At 44.7% G+C, this 12,520-nt stretch overlaps 1 protein-coding gene across 1 annotated transcript; it reads right to left on the bottom strand.

Moving 5' to 3' along the window:
* Nucleotides 1-10,864: 10,864 nt before the first annotated feature.
* LOC142623331 (uncharacterized) lies at nucleotides 10,865-11,776 on the bottom strand. Its single transcript, XM_075796729.1, has 3 exons — nucleotides 11,589-11,776; nucleotides 11,069-11,502; nucleotides 10,865-10,986 (listed from the first exon to the last, which is right to left on the bottom strand). Exons 2-3 carry the CDS (start codon nucleotides 11,498-11,500, stop codon nucleotides 10,954-10,956), a joined length of 465 nt encoding a protein of 154 aa, XP_075652844.1. The 5' UTR covers nucleotides 11,501-11,502; nucleotides 11,589-11,776; the 3' UTR covers nucleotides 10,865-10,953.
* Nucleotides 11,777-12,520: the final 744 nt, after the last annotated feature.

Raw genomic sequence — 12,520 nt, 5'->3', positions numbered from 1 at the left:
ACACCCAATAAGACTCTCGAAGTGTTCGGAGAGATCTGGGTGACGGCGAGCCCTAAGTATTGGAGAAGGCGACGGTGAAGAGCGTTCAAAGGGAATTGCAGTCCTGCTTTCAGCATTTGTTCATACACTCCGACGTCTTCAAAGCCCTTATAGTAACATTTCTCAGATTTGAAGGGTAGACGGATGGGTATGTGGATGGGTATTTGATACTTCTACCTAATTGTATTAAAGTTTGTTGGTTTGATAGAAGAGACGAAGTCATTGATCATCCACAAGGGAAGTATGATGAATTTCCTAAGTCCATCAAGACCTATGACGGATTGAATAGGGGGGTCAACACCATCTAGATCGTTGTTTGAATCACCCTCGAATCCGTCCTCATCCCATTCCTCATCCTCATCTACTGCAAATTTCCCGGAGAGAGGCATGCTAACAACTGCAATAATCTGACTCTCCCAATCCCGGATGACAATACCAATTCCAGAATGACCATCCTCAGCTGGGATTGCTCCATCCACATTTATGAGGAAAAAGCCTTCTCATGGAGGCCTCCATTCTCTGGTCTGCTTCTTTTTCCTTATTGCTGCGATATTATTTGCAGTCTTAAAATCTTCCACCATTTTAATTGTTGTCCCCCACACCTGATCGTCCTTAAACTATTGAAAAGTTCATATTTCGTTTCTAAACTATTGAATATGTTTTATTTATGTCTTTAAATTTTACTAAAAATTTGTTTGTGTGGGCCTTTTTTGCAAGTGTTGGGCTGGACCGCCTGCCGCTACACCAAGCCCAAAGTTTTCTGGATCGAGGAGTTGTGATCGGTCCGAGAGCAAACCTTCCTGGTCCGGTTTGTGAGCAAATAGTGCCTCCGTTGATCAAGTCCTGATCGTATGCTTTCGGCAAGCAAGACTGTTACATTAACTACAATAGGCAAATATATTAAAAAAAATAATAAGGATTTAATAAAACAGACAGTGGGCTCGTATGAGGGGTGCTCGCTTTACACAATGATAACAGAAGAATAAGTATTGAACAAAGAAAATCAAGCGTATTCAAAGAAATAAAAGTCAGCCTGCCATGTCAAACCATCCTGCGGAATCAACGTCAAGAAGGGGAACCACTCATTCAACGCTACTAATCTCCCTGAGAAGGAAATTAGCCGCTTTGAAAGAACGGGCCTAAATGACTTGGGTTGAGTAAAGTTCCTTTTCGTTGCCAGAGGGCATGCATTAGAGGGGGAGAGGGAGATTAACCCATTCGGTGCATGCCAATCTCTTCATTCTCTCTGCTTCTCTCTTACTTCTTTATTTTTATTTTTTTTCTTTTAATCCTTTTTGTTTCTTTTTCCTTTTTCTTTTTGTTTTTACACTCTTCTTCTTGTTTCTCTCACTCCATTGTTTTTTGCAATTTCAGTGATTATCTCACAGAAGTTACCGTCCCTCTAGTCGTGCACAGTAGGGCTCCTTATATAGGGCCAGCCTTGCTTGGCTTTTACCATTTTAGCCCTTAACCGTTTTTGTCTGGCGTGAGTTTCATTGCCGACCATCATTGACTGGTCAGTCACCCAGCCAGCGCCACTCCGCTTCAGACAAATAAGTTTTTTTCGTTTTGCTTGCTTCTTATGGCACTCTTACCTACCACAGTGTGAATACTCTCCTTCTCTCTACCTCTCTCGGCATGCACCTGGTGGTTCCCACTCAGCTTTACCTCTTTTGGGTAGTATGTTATCCCAGCAGGACATTTATTTCCAAAAGGGCTTGAGCAAGAAACACGATAATGGGTTTTTCCCCCTCCCCACCGCCAGACCATACCCCCTTACCTCTGACCCATGACCTCACCATTTCCTGTATTGGCTGGGTACAGGCTGGTGGTGCTTGGGCCTTGCGCGTGCCTTGCCTTCGTGCTTATTCAAACTCTGCCTGCTGCTCATCTGTCTACCGCAATCTGATCGTCAAATCGTCCAATCTGCTGCTCGTTTTGGCTTCTTTTGGCGTGAGCTGTTTCGCCTGACTCCTCATTTATGACTTGCATCCTCTAAGGGTCGGGCCTTACCCGATTGTGGGTCGTTCCATGCCTTTATTCCCAGCCCCTGTTACTTGCTTCTTGTCACACAATTTCTGTTGTGCTTGCTGTGGAGTCTACTTGACCCAAGCCTGCTAGGTCACTTTAGACTTTTTCTGTTCATTCTTTCTCCGAAGGCCCAATAATTTCACTGGGCCCTTTGCTACTCGCGGGCTCCCTTGTCCCACCTACTTTCATTTGGGCGTCCTTGGCCTACTTACTTTCTTGGGCATCCTTGGCCCTTTTTCGACTCTATGTTTCCCATGGGCTTTTATTAACTTCTTGGGCTTTCTCAGCCCAAGTACTTCTCACCTTTCCCTTGGGGCTCATGGGTTCTCCATAGCCCTTACTTTCTTTACTTGTATTACTTTGGGTCTGCCGTAACAGTTGTGACCCATTCTCACTTTTCCATATCCATAGAGTCCATGGGTTTGTTGTTACTTTCTTCCGGGCCTTTTTAGGCCTGTTTACTTCCTCAAGATCCATTTATTTGCTTTATAGACCCATTATTTGTCATTTCTGCTACTTAGCTTAATGGCATTTCCATACTACTTTCTTTTGTCCATGACCTTGGGCTTTCCTCCCTGCTGGGCTCGCAAAAAATGGGCGTCTACATTTATGAGAAAAAAGCCTTTTGGTGGAGGCCCCCATTGTCTAGTCTGCTTCTCTTTCCCTGTTGCTGCAATATTATTTGCAGTCTTAAAATCTTCGACCATTTTAATTGTTGTCCCCCACACCTGATCGTCCTTAAACTATCGAAAAGTTCATATTTCGTTTTTAAACTATTGAAAATGTTTTATTTATGTCCTTAAATTTTACTAAAAGTTTGTTTTTCATCCTTAAACTATTGAAAAAAATTCTTTTTTTCATCCTTATTTTCATCTCTATACTATTCAAAAAACTCTTTACAAAGTTTAGAGATGAAAAAAAGAACTTTTTAAAGTTTAGGGACGAAAAACAAATTTTTAGTAAAGTTTAGGGACCAAATTATTATTGTGGGAGGAAAGTAAGTCTCAGACCCCAAGAAGGAATTGTCCTCTTCGGAAATGGCATTGAGCCTTAATCCTCAAAGTTTTGCTCAATCCCACATCGGGGAGAGATGCATCCCACTCATGCCTTATAAGCTTGAGCCTAAGATTAAGGCTCAATGTCATTTCCGAAGAGGACAATTCCTTCTTGGGGTCTGAGACTAACTTTCCTCCCACAATAATTTTACTCAAAAATTATACTATATAAAACTAGTCCTATAATTTTATGTGTTACGATTTTAATATATAATTTTTAATATTGAATTTAAATTCTATTTCATATAAAACCCTCTATTAGAATATTCTTCTAAAGAAAAATCATTAATTATATTTGATGAGGGATAAAGACGCTCAGACCGTCCCTGGACGCTCATCGCCTCGGCAGCCGTCCAGGAGTTATCATCAAGACGAGGATAACGCACAAGGCCGTTCTTGGGTGATAGCGAAGCTACATCCCTCGTCCAAAGGATGCGCACAGCCCATCCCGAGAGGACTCGTCCACGTAAAGATTCATGGACAAGGCTTTTACACTTAGAATTATTAAGCACATTCTACCATTCCATAATACACGCATAATTTCCAATGACCATTGAGTGAGAAAATGCAACTGTCAGGTGGTTATGGGAGTTATTCAAGAACCTCGGACCTCCAGAAATTCAGGGGAGGTTACAATTTCAATAACTGCCCCCAGGACACTATATAAACAGCCATTCAGACCAATGGAAGGTACGTTGAATATTTTCCCAAGAAATTGGAACTCCAAAGATATAGAGAGAAAACTGACTTTACCATCGAAAGGTTCTTGGCCGGCGATCCCGGTCACCTTTGATCGTTTTCCTTTGTTTTTTAGGCCTTTAGAGAGCGAGTGGTCCTTTCAAATCTGGAGCATCCAGCCTACTGATTTTCCTCGCATCATCAGTTGGCGCCGTCTGTGGGAAATAATAAAAAAAACAAACGAGCACTGTTCACTGTTTTCTTCATCTGACTGTGTTTTTGTTGTCAAGGATTAGTCTTTCCCAGACAAAAGGCTGAATGGTTCGAACAAGATCAAGGGCTACAAGCCCAGGCCACCAGGAGAGTAGGGATGCTTCTAGCAACCCCCTTCGCGATCGCAGGTCAGCGCCTGTCATGCAACCGCCTTCCATTCAACATATGCAATCCATGGCCGCCGCTATGGCAGAACTGACACGTCAGAATCAGGAGTTGAATAAGGAGATCAACCTCAGGAGGCAGTGCCAAGATGGGCACGCGGATGGGCGGGCATCGAGTCAAGAAGGTGGAGGAGAAAATGTCGAGTCCGAAGATCAGACAAGGGGTACCGCTTCAAGAAAAGTGCCACACTTGGAAAAAGAGATGGACCAGATGAGAAAATCCATGGATGAAATGAGGGAAAACATGAGGCGGGCAAACCCAGTGGATGATATGGTTCACTGAACGGACTCCCCTTTCACGGCTTCCATCAACAGTCACCCCCTACCTCCAAAATTCAAAATGCCTTCTCTGGACTCGTATGATGGAAACCGCGACCCTTGCGATCATATTGCAACTTTCAAGACGACCATGCACCTACAAGGAGTCCCAGACGAGATTATGTGCAGAGCTTTTCCCACCATACTTAAGGGATCAGCGCGAGTGTGGTTCGGTAAGATACCCCCAAACTCGGTGGGATCATTTGAAGAGTTGAGTAAGTTGTTTGTCAACAATTTCATTGGAGGACAACGTCACAAGCGTTCCTCCTCTAGTCTGCTAACTATAGAGTAAGGGGAAAATGAGAGTTTGCGATCCTTTATCACCCGGTTTAATAGGGAGGCCTTGACGGTGGATGAGATGGATGACAAGTTATTATTGGCTGCTTTCCACAATGGGGTCAATTCTGACTTGTTCATTCATAAGCTCTACGAACAGGAACCACAGACTATGGCCGATCTCGTCCATTCGGCCCAGAATTTTATCAATGCTGAGAACGCTATCATAGCCAAGAAAAGAAAAAGGGCAGAACGCTTGGAAGCGGGTCACCATCGTTATTCGGATCAAGGACCTCGTCCAAAGAAAGCTCGAGTAGACGAGAGGAAAGATAAAGATGGTAAGAAGGTCAGTTCCTCCGCGAGGAATCAGCAATACACGCCCCTGACTATGCCACTAGAGCAGGTTCTTATGCAGATCAAGGATGATTCGTCCTTGAAGTGGCCGGATAAAATGAAGGGAGACCCCAACAAGCGTAATAGGAGCAAGTACTGCCACTTTCACAGAGACCACGGGCATGATACGAACGAGTGTTTTGACTTGAAGCAGCAGATAGAAAATCTCATTAGACAAGGAAAACTGAGGAACTTCCTTGGACGAGACCAAAGAGATGAGAAAATGAAGGCCAAGGTGGAAGAATCATCACGTCCCCCACTAGGAGAAATAAGGGTAATTATAGGAGGAAACTCGACAGCGCAGTCATCCAAGTCAAGGAAGACATACTTGAAGGTGGTGCAGAACATCCAACTGTCTGGGCCACCGCCTAGGACGAGGGAAGTAGACCAGCAGGCCGTTACGTTCACGGACGAGGAAGTAGGACGACTTCACCACCCACACGATGATGCGATAGTCATCACCCTACTCATCTCTGACTACATGACCAGGAGGGTGTTGATAGACAATGGCAGCTCTGCAGACATTCTCTACTACCCCGCATTCTAGCAAATGAGGTTAGGACGATATCAGCTTCGACCAGTGAACTCACCGTTGGTAGGATTCGGAGGAATGAAGGTGCAACCCGTGGGCACCATCACATTACCAGTGGTAGTTGGAACATATCCACAGCAGATAACCAAGGAGGTAAGTTTCCTCATTGTTGATTGTGCATCGTCATATAATGCAATTATTGGAAGGCCAACTTTGAATAGCTGGAAAGCGGTAACCTCTACCTACCACTTGTCCATCAAATTTCCAACCGAGCATGGAGTAGGCCAAGTACAAGGAGATCAGCTGGCCGCCAGAGAATGCTACTTAGCTATGCTGGCCATGGACGAGCACATGCAGGCAATGAGTATAGACGGGAGAAGGATCGCGGCGGAGCCCACTAAAGTATTTGAAGACGTCCCTTTGGACGATAACTAGCCTGAGAAGTCTACTAGAATTGAGGCGAGCATGGAAGAGGGGGCAAAGCACGCTTTGATTCGGTTTTTGAAAAAAAGCCTCGATATCTTTGCATGGAGTCATGAGGACATGCCTGGCATTGATCCGAGCGTCATTACCCATAGCCTGAATGTGTGTCCCTATTCGAAACCAGTGCGTCAGAAGAAAAGGATTTTCGCTCTTGAGCGAGACAATGCCATTAAGGAAGAAGTACAGAAGTTGGTCGCCGCGGAGTTCATCCGAGAAGTTTACTATCCAGATTGGTTGGCGAACGTGGTCATGGTCAAGAAAGCTAACGGCAAGTGGTGAATGTGCGTGGACTTCACTGATTTAAACAAAGCTTGCCCCAAGGATAGTTACCCATTGCCACGCATTGACCAATTGGTGGACTCGACGGCAGGTCACAGAGTGCTTAGCTTCATGGATGCTTTCTCAGGTTACAACCAGATACAGATGGATGAAGCGGATCAGGAGAAGACCTCATTCATTACGAGCCAAGGGTTGTATTGTTACAAGGTAATGCCCTTTGGTTTGAAGAACGCAGGGGCAACTTACCAAAGGCTGGTTAACCATATGTTCTGTCCTCAAATCGGGTGAAATGTGGAGGTTTATGTAGACGACTTGCTGGTAAAGAGCCAGGACGAGGGCAAACATCTAGACAACCTTCAAGAGACTTTTGATACATTGTGGCGGTACAACATGAAATTAAATCCAAGCAAGTGCGCTTTCGGAGTTTCGTCAAGAAAATTTTTGGGGTTCATGGTGTCGCACAGAGGAATTAAAGCAAATCCAGACAAAATCCAGGCGATACTGAACATGGAACCACCAAAAAATATCAAGGAAATCCAGCTTCTTAACCGGACGGCCGCCGCTCTACTGTAACAGGTTTGTCTCGAAAGCTACTGATAAGTGCTTGCCTTTCTTTAAAGTCCTAAGGAAGGCATTTGAATGGACGGACGAGTGTCAAAGGGCCTTCCAAGACTTGAAGACGTACCTCATGACAGCGTCGCTATTGAGTCCGTCTGTACCTGGGGAAGTGTTGTATATGTATTTGGCAGTGTCCCCACACGCAGTAAGTTCAGCGTTGGTCAGAGAAGAAGGGAGAATCTAGAAACCGGTTTATTATACGAGCCGTGCAATGAGAGGAGCAGAAGGACGATACCCGATGATGGAGAAGCTAGCCTTGCACTGATCACGGCTTCCAGGAAGCTGAGGCACTACTTTCAGGCTCACATCATCAACGTCCTAACAGACCATCCCATAAAGAAGGCAACGAATAAGTTGGAAGCTGCTGGACGGCTAGTACAGTAGGTTGTTGAGCTTAGCGAGTTTGATATCAGATACCTCCCGAAGAGTGCGATAAAGGCGCAGGCATTGGCAGATTTCATCGCAGAGTTCACCCCCAGCCAGGATGAGCTGGACAAGGACGAAAGTGTTAAGAAATGGGTGATCAATGTCGATGGGTCGTCCACACTGTATGCAGGAGGAATTGGGGTTATACTGAAGTCCCCTGAGGGTGACAGGCTGGAGTATGCAGCCCGTGTGCAGTATCAAACTATCAACAACGAGGCTGTGTACGAGACTCTACTTAAGGGATTGGAATTGGCTAAGTCCTTAGGGGCGGAGTCGATAACAATCAGAGGAGATTCTCAGCTGGTCATTAACCAAGTAAATGGAATGTGTGATACTAAGGAAGATCGAATGAAGAAATACCTTAACAAAGTGAAACGACTTGCACGAAAATTTTCAGCTGTAAGTTTTGTTCAACTACCCAGGGAAGAAAATACGGAAGCGGACGCCTTGGCAAAAGCAGCTTCAGCAGGGGTTACAGACGAGTACAACAACATCCAATATATGCCGAGCATGGACATCCCTGACATACAGCAGATAGAAGGAGGAGAAAATTGGATGAGTCCAATAATGATTTATCTCAAAGATGGAAGGCTTCCCGAAGGCAAGGATGAAGCGAGAAAGTTAAGGGTCAGGGCAGCCAAGTACGTCCTCATAAATGAAGTATTGTACAAGCGAGGTTTTTCCCAACCTTACTTAAGGTGCTTGGCTCCTAACGAGTCAAACTATGTTCTAAGGGAAGTTCATGAAGGAGCATGTGGAAATCATTCAGGAGCAAGGTCGCTGGTCCATAAGATCGTCCGTGCCGGCTACTACTGGCCTACAATGCAGGCAGATGCTAAAGCCTATGTCAAGGTATGTGACCAGTGTCAGCGCTACAGCAATGTACCTAGACAGCCGTCAGAGTACCAGACCCCAATGATGGCCCCATGGCCCTTCGCACAGTGGGGACTGGATATCCTAGGCCCTTTCCCCATGGGAACCCGGCAAATGAAGTTTTTGGTGGTAAGAATCGATTACTTTACTAAGTGGGTAGAAGCCGAGCCTTTTGCAGTAATCACTCAGCAAAACGTGAAAAATTTTGTATGGAAGAATATTCTATGTAGGTTCGGAGTACCCAGGGTATTAGTATCGGACAACGGACGTCAATTCGACAACGCGCCCTTTAGGGACTTTTGCAATCATTTTGGGATCAAGAATCACTATTCCTCACCCTCCCATCCACAGGCCAATGGACAAGCAGAAGTAGCAAACCGATCCCTGCTGAAAATCATCAAGACTCGGCTCGAGGGGACAAAAAGGATATGGCTAGACGAGCTACCAAGTGTTCTTTGGGCCTATAGGACGACTGTACGAACTCTGACAGGAGAGACCCCCTCTAAACTAGCCTATGGAAGTGAAGCTGTCATGCCGGCGGAAGTTCATATGGCTAGTCACCGAGTGATGGAGTACCAGGAGAAAGAGAATGGGGAACAATTTCGTCTTGACCTCGATCTTATTGACGAGGTAAGAATGGATGCGGAGCAAAGGACAGCAAGGTACAAAAACCTTATGGCCAGACAACATGATGCCATGGTGAAACCTAGACGGTTCAGTGTGGGGGACCTTGTCCTCAAAAAAGTCTCATTGGCGACCAGGAACCCAGCTCGTGGAAAATTAGGACCCAATTAGGAAGGACCCTACAGGGTAATCAACTGCAAGAGGCAGGGGTCTTACTACCTGGAAGCTCTGGACGGGCGGAAGTTAGAGCATCCCTGGAACGTGGAACATCTGAGGAGGTACTATCAGTGATAAGCAGGGACGAGGGAAGTCAGTGGCAAAGTTACAGCTATGATTTGTGTGTTCGCTTATATATACTGTTGTGTTCTTACTACTATTATGGTGTGTTGTGAATAAAAAGTGCACTAATTCTCAAACTTTTGCACCGCTTACAGACCAGCTTATGAAAGACGAGGTTATGTATTTTTCTTAAGTATTTTAATAAGGCACTAGCTTATAAGCATGTGCCACGCTTGTGAACAATGTTCATGTAATAATATGGTTTGGATTTCTTATGTATTTGATGCATAGATCTGGTTTCCATAATAATACCCACAGAAGGGGCAAAAGCTTAAGACGAATAGAAATCTTCGGACGCAGAAACACTCGTCCAAGGCTTTCCTTTAAATAAGGATAAAACAAAGAAAAATAAGTTAAGGCATACTCGTCCAAGGCTTTCCTTTAAATAAGGATAAAGCAAAGATAAATAAGCTAAGGCATACTCGTCCAAGGCTTTCCTTTAAATAAGGACAAAGCAAAGAGAAATAAGCTAAGGCATACTCGTCCAAGCATTCCTTGAGACAAGGATAAAGCAAAGAGAAAAAGCTAAGGCATGCTCGTCCAAGATTTCCTTTTATTGAGTATAAAGTAAAAAGAAAAGGGCAAGACTCACTCGTCTAAGAAAGAAAGTGGGCATTAAGGCATAACATTCTAAAGGCGAGCAGCTAGTCAAGCCGAGTAAAACAAATGTTATGAACTCCTTGCGAGAAGACGAGTCATAATGCCTAAAGGACGAGCAAAAGTAATGTAGTCGTCATTATCGACCTAAGTGGGTCGTCCATAAAAAAATCGTGTAGACGGTCCTTCAACACTTGGAACATTGTTTAAAAGACAATTGCATAAATGATAACAAATGTATAAGCTCGTCCATACAATAGGTAACAGATAAAGAAAATATTCTTTACTCCAAAGAGGGTAGACGACCACCGTCCAAAAACCCTTATAAATTAAGCATTAAAAAGAAATTGTTAATAAACTCGTCCAGAACACTCTAGACGAGGTAATTATACTTGAATACATTTTAAATAAATAAATAAATAAATAAAAAGAAAGCCAAACAACAATAACACTAGTTAAAAAGATTTCTTCTTCAAGAAAGGGGGGCATCAATGTTGGGGTCGTCCTGAGCTGGTTTGGTGGAAGCGTCGTCCTCGATGTTGACATCGTTTGAGCCTGTGTGAATGAGAGAACTTATAGCAGCTCCAAGGTTGAGTTTAATGGCACTAAAGTCAACTCCGGGAAAGTTGTTTATAGCGTCCATCCTAAAATCCTCAAACCCTGTTGCGTAGTTCATGTCCAGCAAGTCAATGAACTCTTTGGACGCTTTAAATTCCTCCACTGCCTCGTCCTTAGCTTTCTTAAGAAGAAGACTCAGCTCGTCATTCTTCTTTTGGAGAAGGTCGAGACGGTCGTCCTTCCTGGCAGCGTCGGATTTCAGTTCCCCCACCAAAGCCTTCAACTCCTTAGCCTCGTCCTTGGCCTTGTTCGCCACCTCGGCCCACGTCCTACAGTCGTTCTTGATCTCTTCTATTCTTTTCTCTAGAAGGATCCTCGTCCTGTCCATCTCTATGGCCTACCTGGACGCAGCTATGAACTTCGACATTGCCTACATGGAAGAACAGAAAGTTCAAAAGATAGAAATAACATTGGGTAACATGGTTAAACCAAGACGAGGCCAAGATGGTCACCTTAAAGAGATCGTGGACGCCAGAGTGCTCGAACTCCTTCAAAGACATGTCATAGCACGCAGCCATGTCTTCGCCTTTCACAACCTCTTGGAATCGTTCCCAAGCCAGATCCTCATTCTCCAACAAATTAGTAGAAATCCTTCGAGGAGGCTGGGACGAATCAGGAGCTGGGGACTTGGACAGAGTGACGCTGACAGGCGTGGACGAGTCTATATCAACGACCGGGATGGGCGGCTGGGAAGGAGGATCAGGCCTAGCAGTCTCGGGCCTGGACGACCCAAACTTGGCCTTCTTCCCCCGACGACTGGGCAAGCTAGCCAAGTCCACATGCTTGGACAAGCTTTTTCTCTTATCCCCAGCAGCAGGACGAGCTTCAGGTCTAGCCACTTCCTCGACCACCTCTTTCCCCTTGTTTTCCTTCATAGTTGCCATTCCTAAAAATAAAAACAAATAAATGAATTATAGTAACAAAATAAAAAATATATATAATACACACGTTTTAAAGAATAAAAACATTCACGTCTACGGACGGTTAGTTCGTGCGCGAGGGCTTCGACGGACGGGTCAGGACCAAGTCCCCACCTATGTAGACGTTGAAGGGTCACCAACGAGTGAAAATCTCTCTCGGGGTATAGACAAGCCCTGTGGACGCGATCACGGTGGAATTTACTCAGAGGAGGACGCCTCACAGCTGCAAAAAGAAGAGGAAAATTAAGGTTAGACCACTGTTTAAAAATAAAACACAACAAAATCAATAAAAAAAAAAAGGAGTGAAGGAAAAACACAACATACCTTCTTGATGAAGGTTCCCTAATTCTCCGGTATAAGGAGGGAATGTATCTCTACCAACCTCGATAGGAGACCCCGCCCAGAAACCAGAGACAAAGAAAAATTCTGTCTTCCAGTTTCTGTCAGACGAAGGTAAGGACTTAATCAGCCTACAGTCATTGCCCCTAGCTGTAAACTGATAAAAGCCTTGAGATTGGCTTATCTCTGAGGGTTTATAACAATACAAGAACTCGTCCACGGTGATAGGACGGTTCCCATCAAACACCTCCCTCCACAAGACTTGCATAGAGACAATAAGTCTCCACGCATTGGGGTTAAACTAACAAACCCCCAAGCCCAGTCTGGTAAGCAACTCCCTCGTAAAGGCATTTAAAGGAAATCTAAGTCCCCCTAACAGGTAGGCTTCGTACACACCTATCCCAAAACGGGGTTGACAACACCACTCCCCTCTGACGGCTAACCTAAGGTTCAGATCATCTGGAATCTGGAACCAACTCCTAAGAGCGTCTAACCTCTTCTCGTCCGTCTTTGAAGGAATTTCTATGGCACAACTATATACTGTTTCTTCTTCGTCTAAAGGAGAGGACGATGGGACGCTTGTCGAGGTATCAGCCCCCGAGGCTATCCTTGTCCTAATACTCTCTTGGAAGGTTTCTACAGGAA

Source organism: Castanea sativa, chromosome 2 (genome assembly GCF_040712315.1).
Source record: "Castanea sativa cultivar Marrone di Chiusa Pesio chromosome 2, ASM4071231v1".
In the NCBI taxonomy this organism is placed as follows: domain Eukaryota; kingdom Viridiplantae; phylum Streptophyta; class Magnoliopsida; order Fagales; family Fagaceae; genus Castanea; species Castanea sativa.
Note: the sequence above shows the minus strand (reverse complement) of the source record. Positions and strands in the feature narration are given on the sequence as shown.

What these genes read in the sequence shown, in the direction of transcription:
- LOC142623331 (XM_075796729.1), bottom strand. Translation starts at nt 11,500, where the DNA reads ATGGCAACTATGAAGGAAAACAAGGGGAAAGAGGTGGTCGAGGAAGTG. An exon ending in GCGTCCACGATCTCTTTAAG is followed by an intron (nt 10,987 to 11,068) that starts GTGACCATCTTG and finishes TCTTCCATGTAG; the next exon opens with GCAATGTCGAAGTTCATAGC.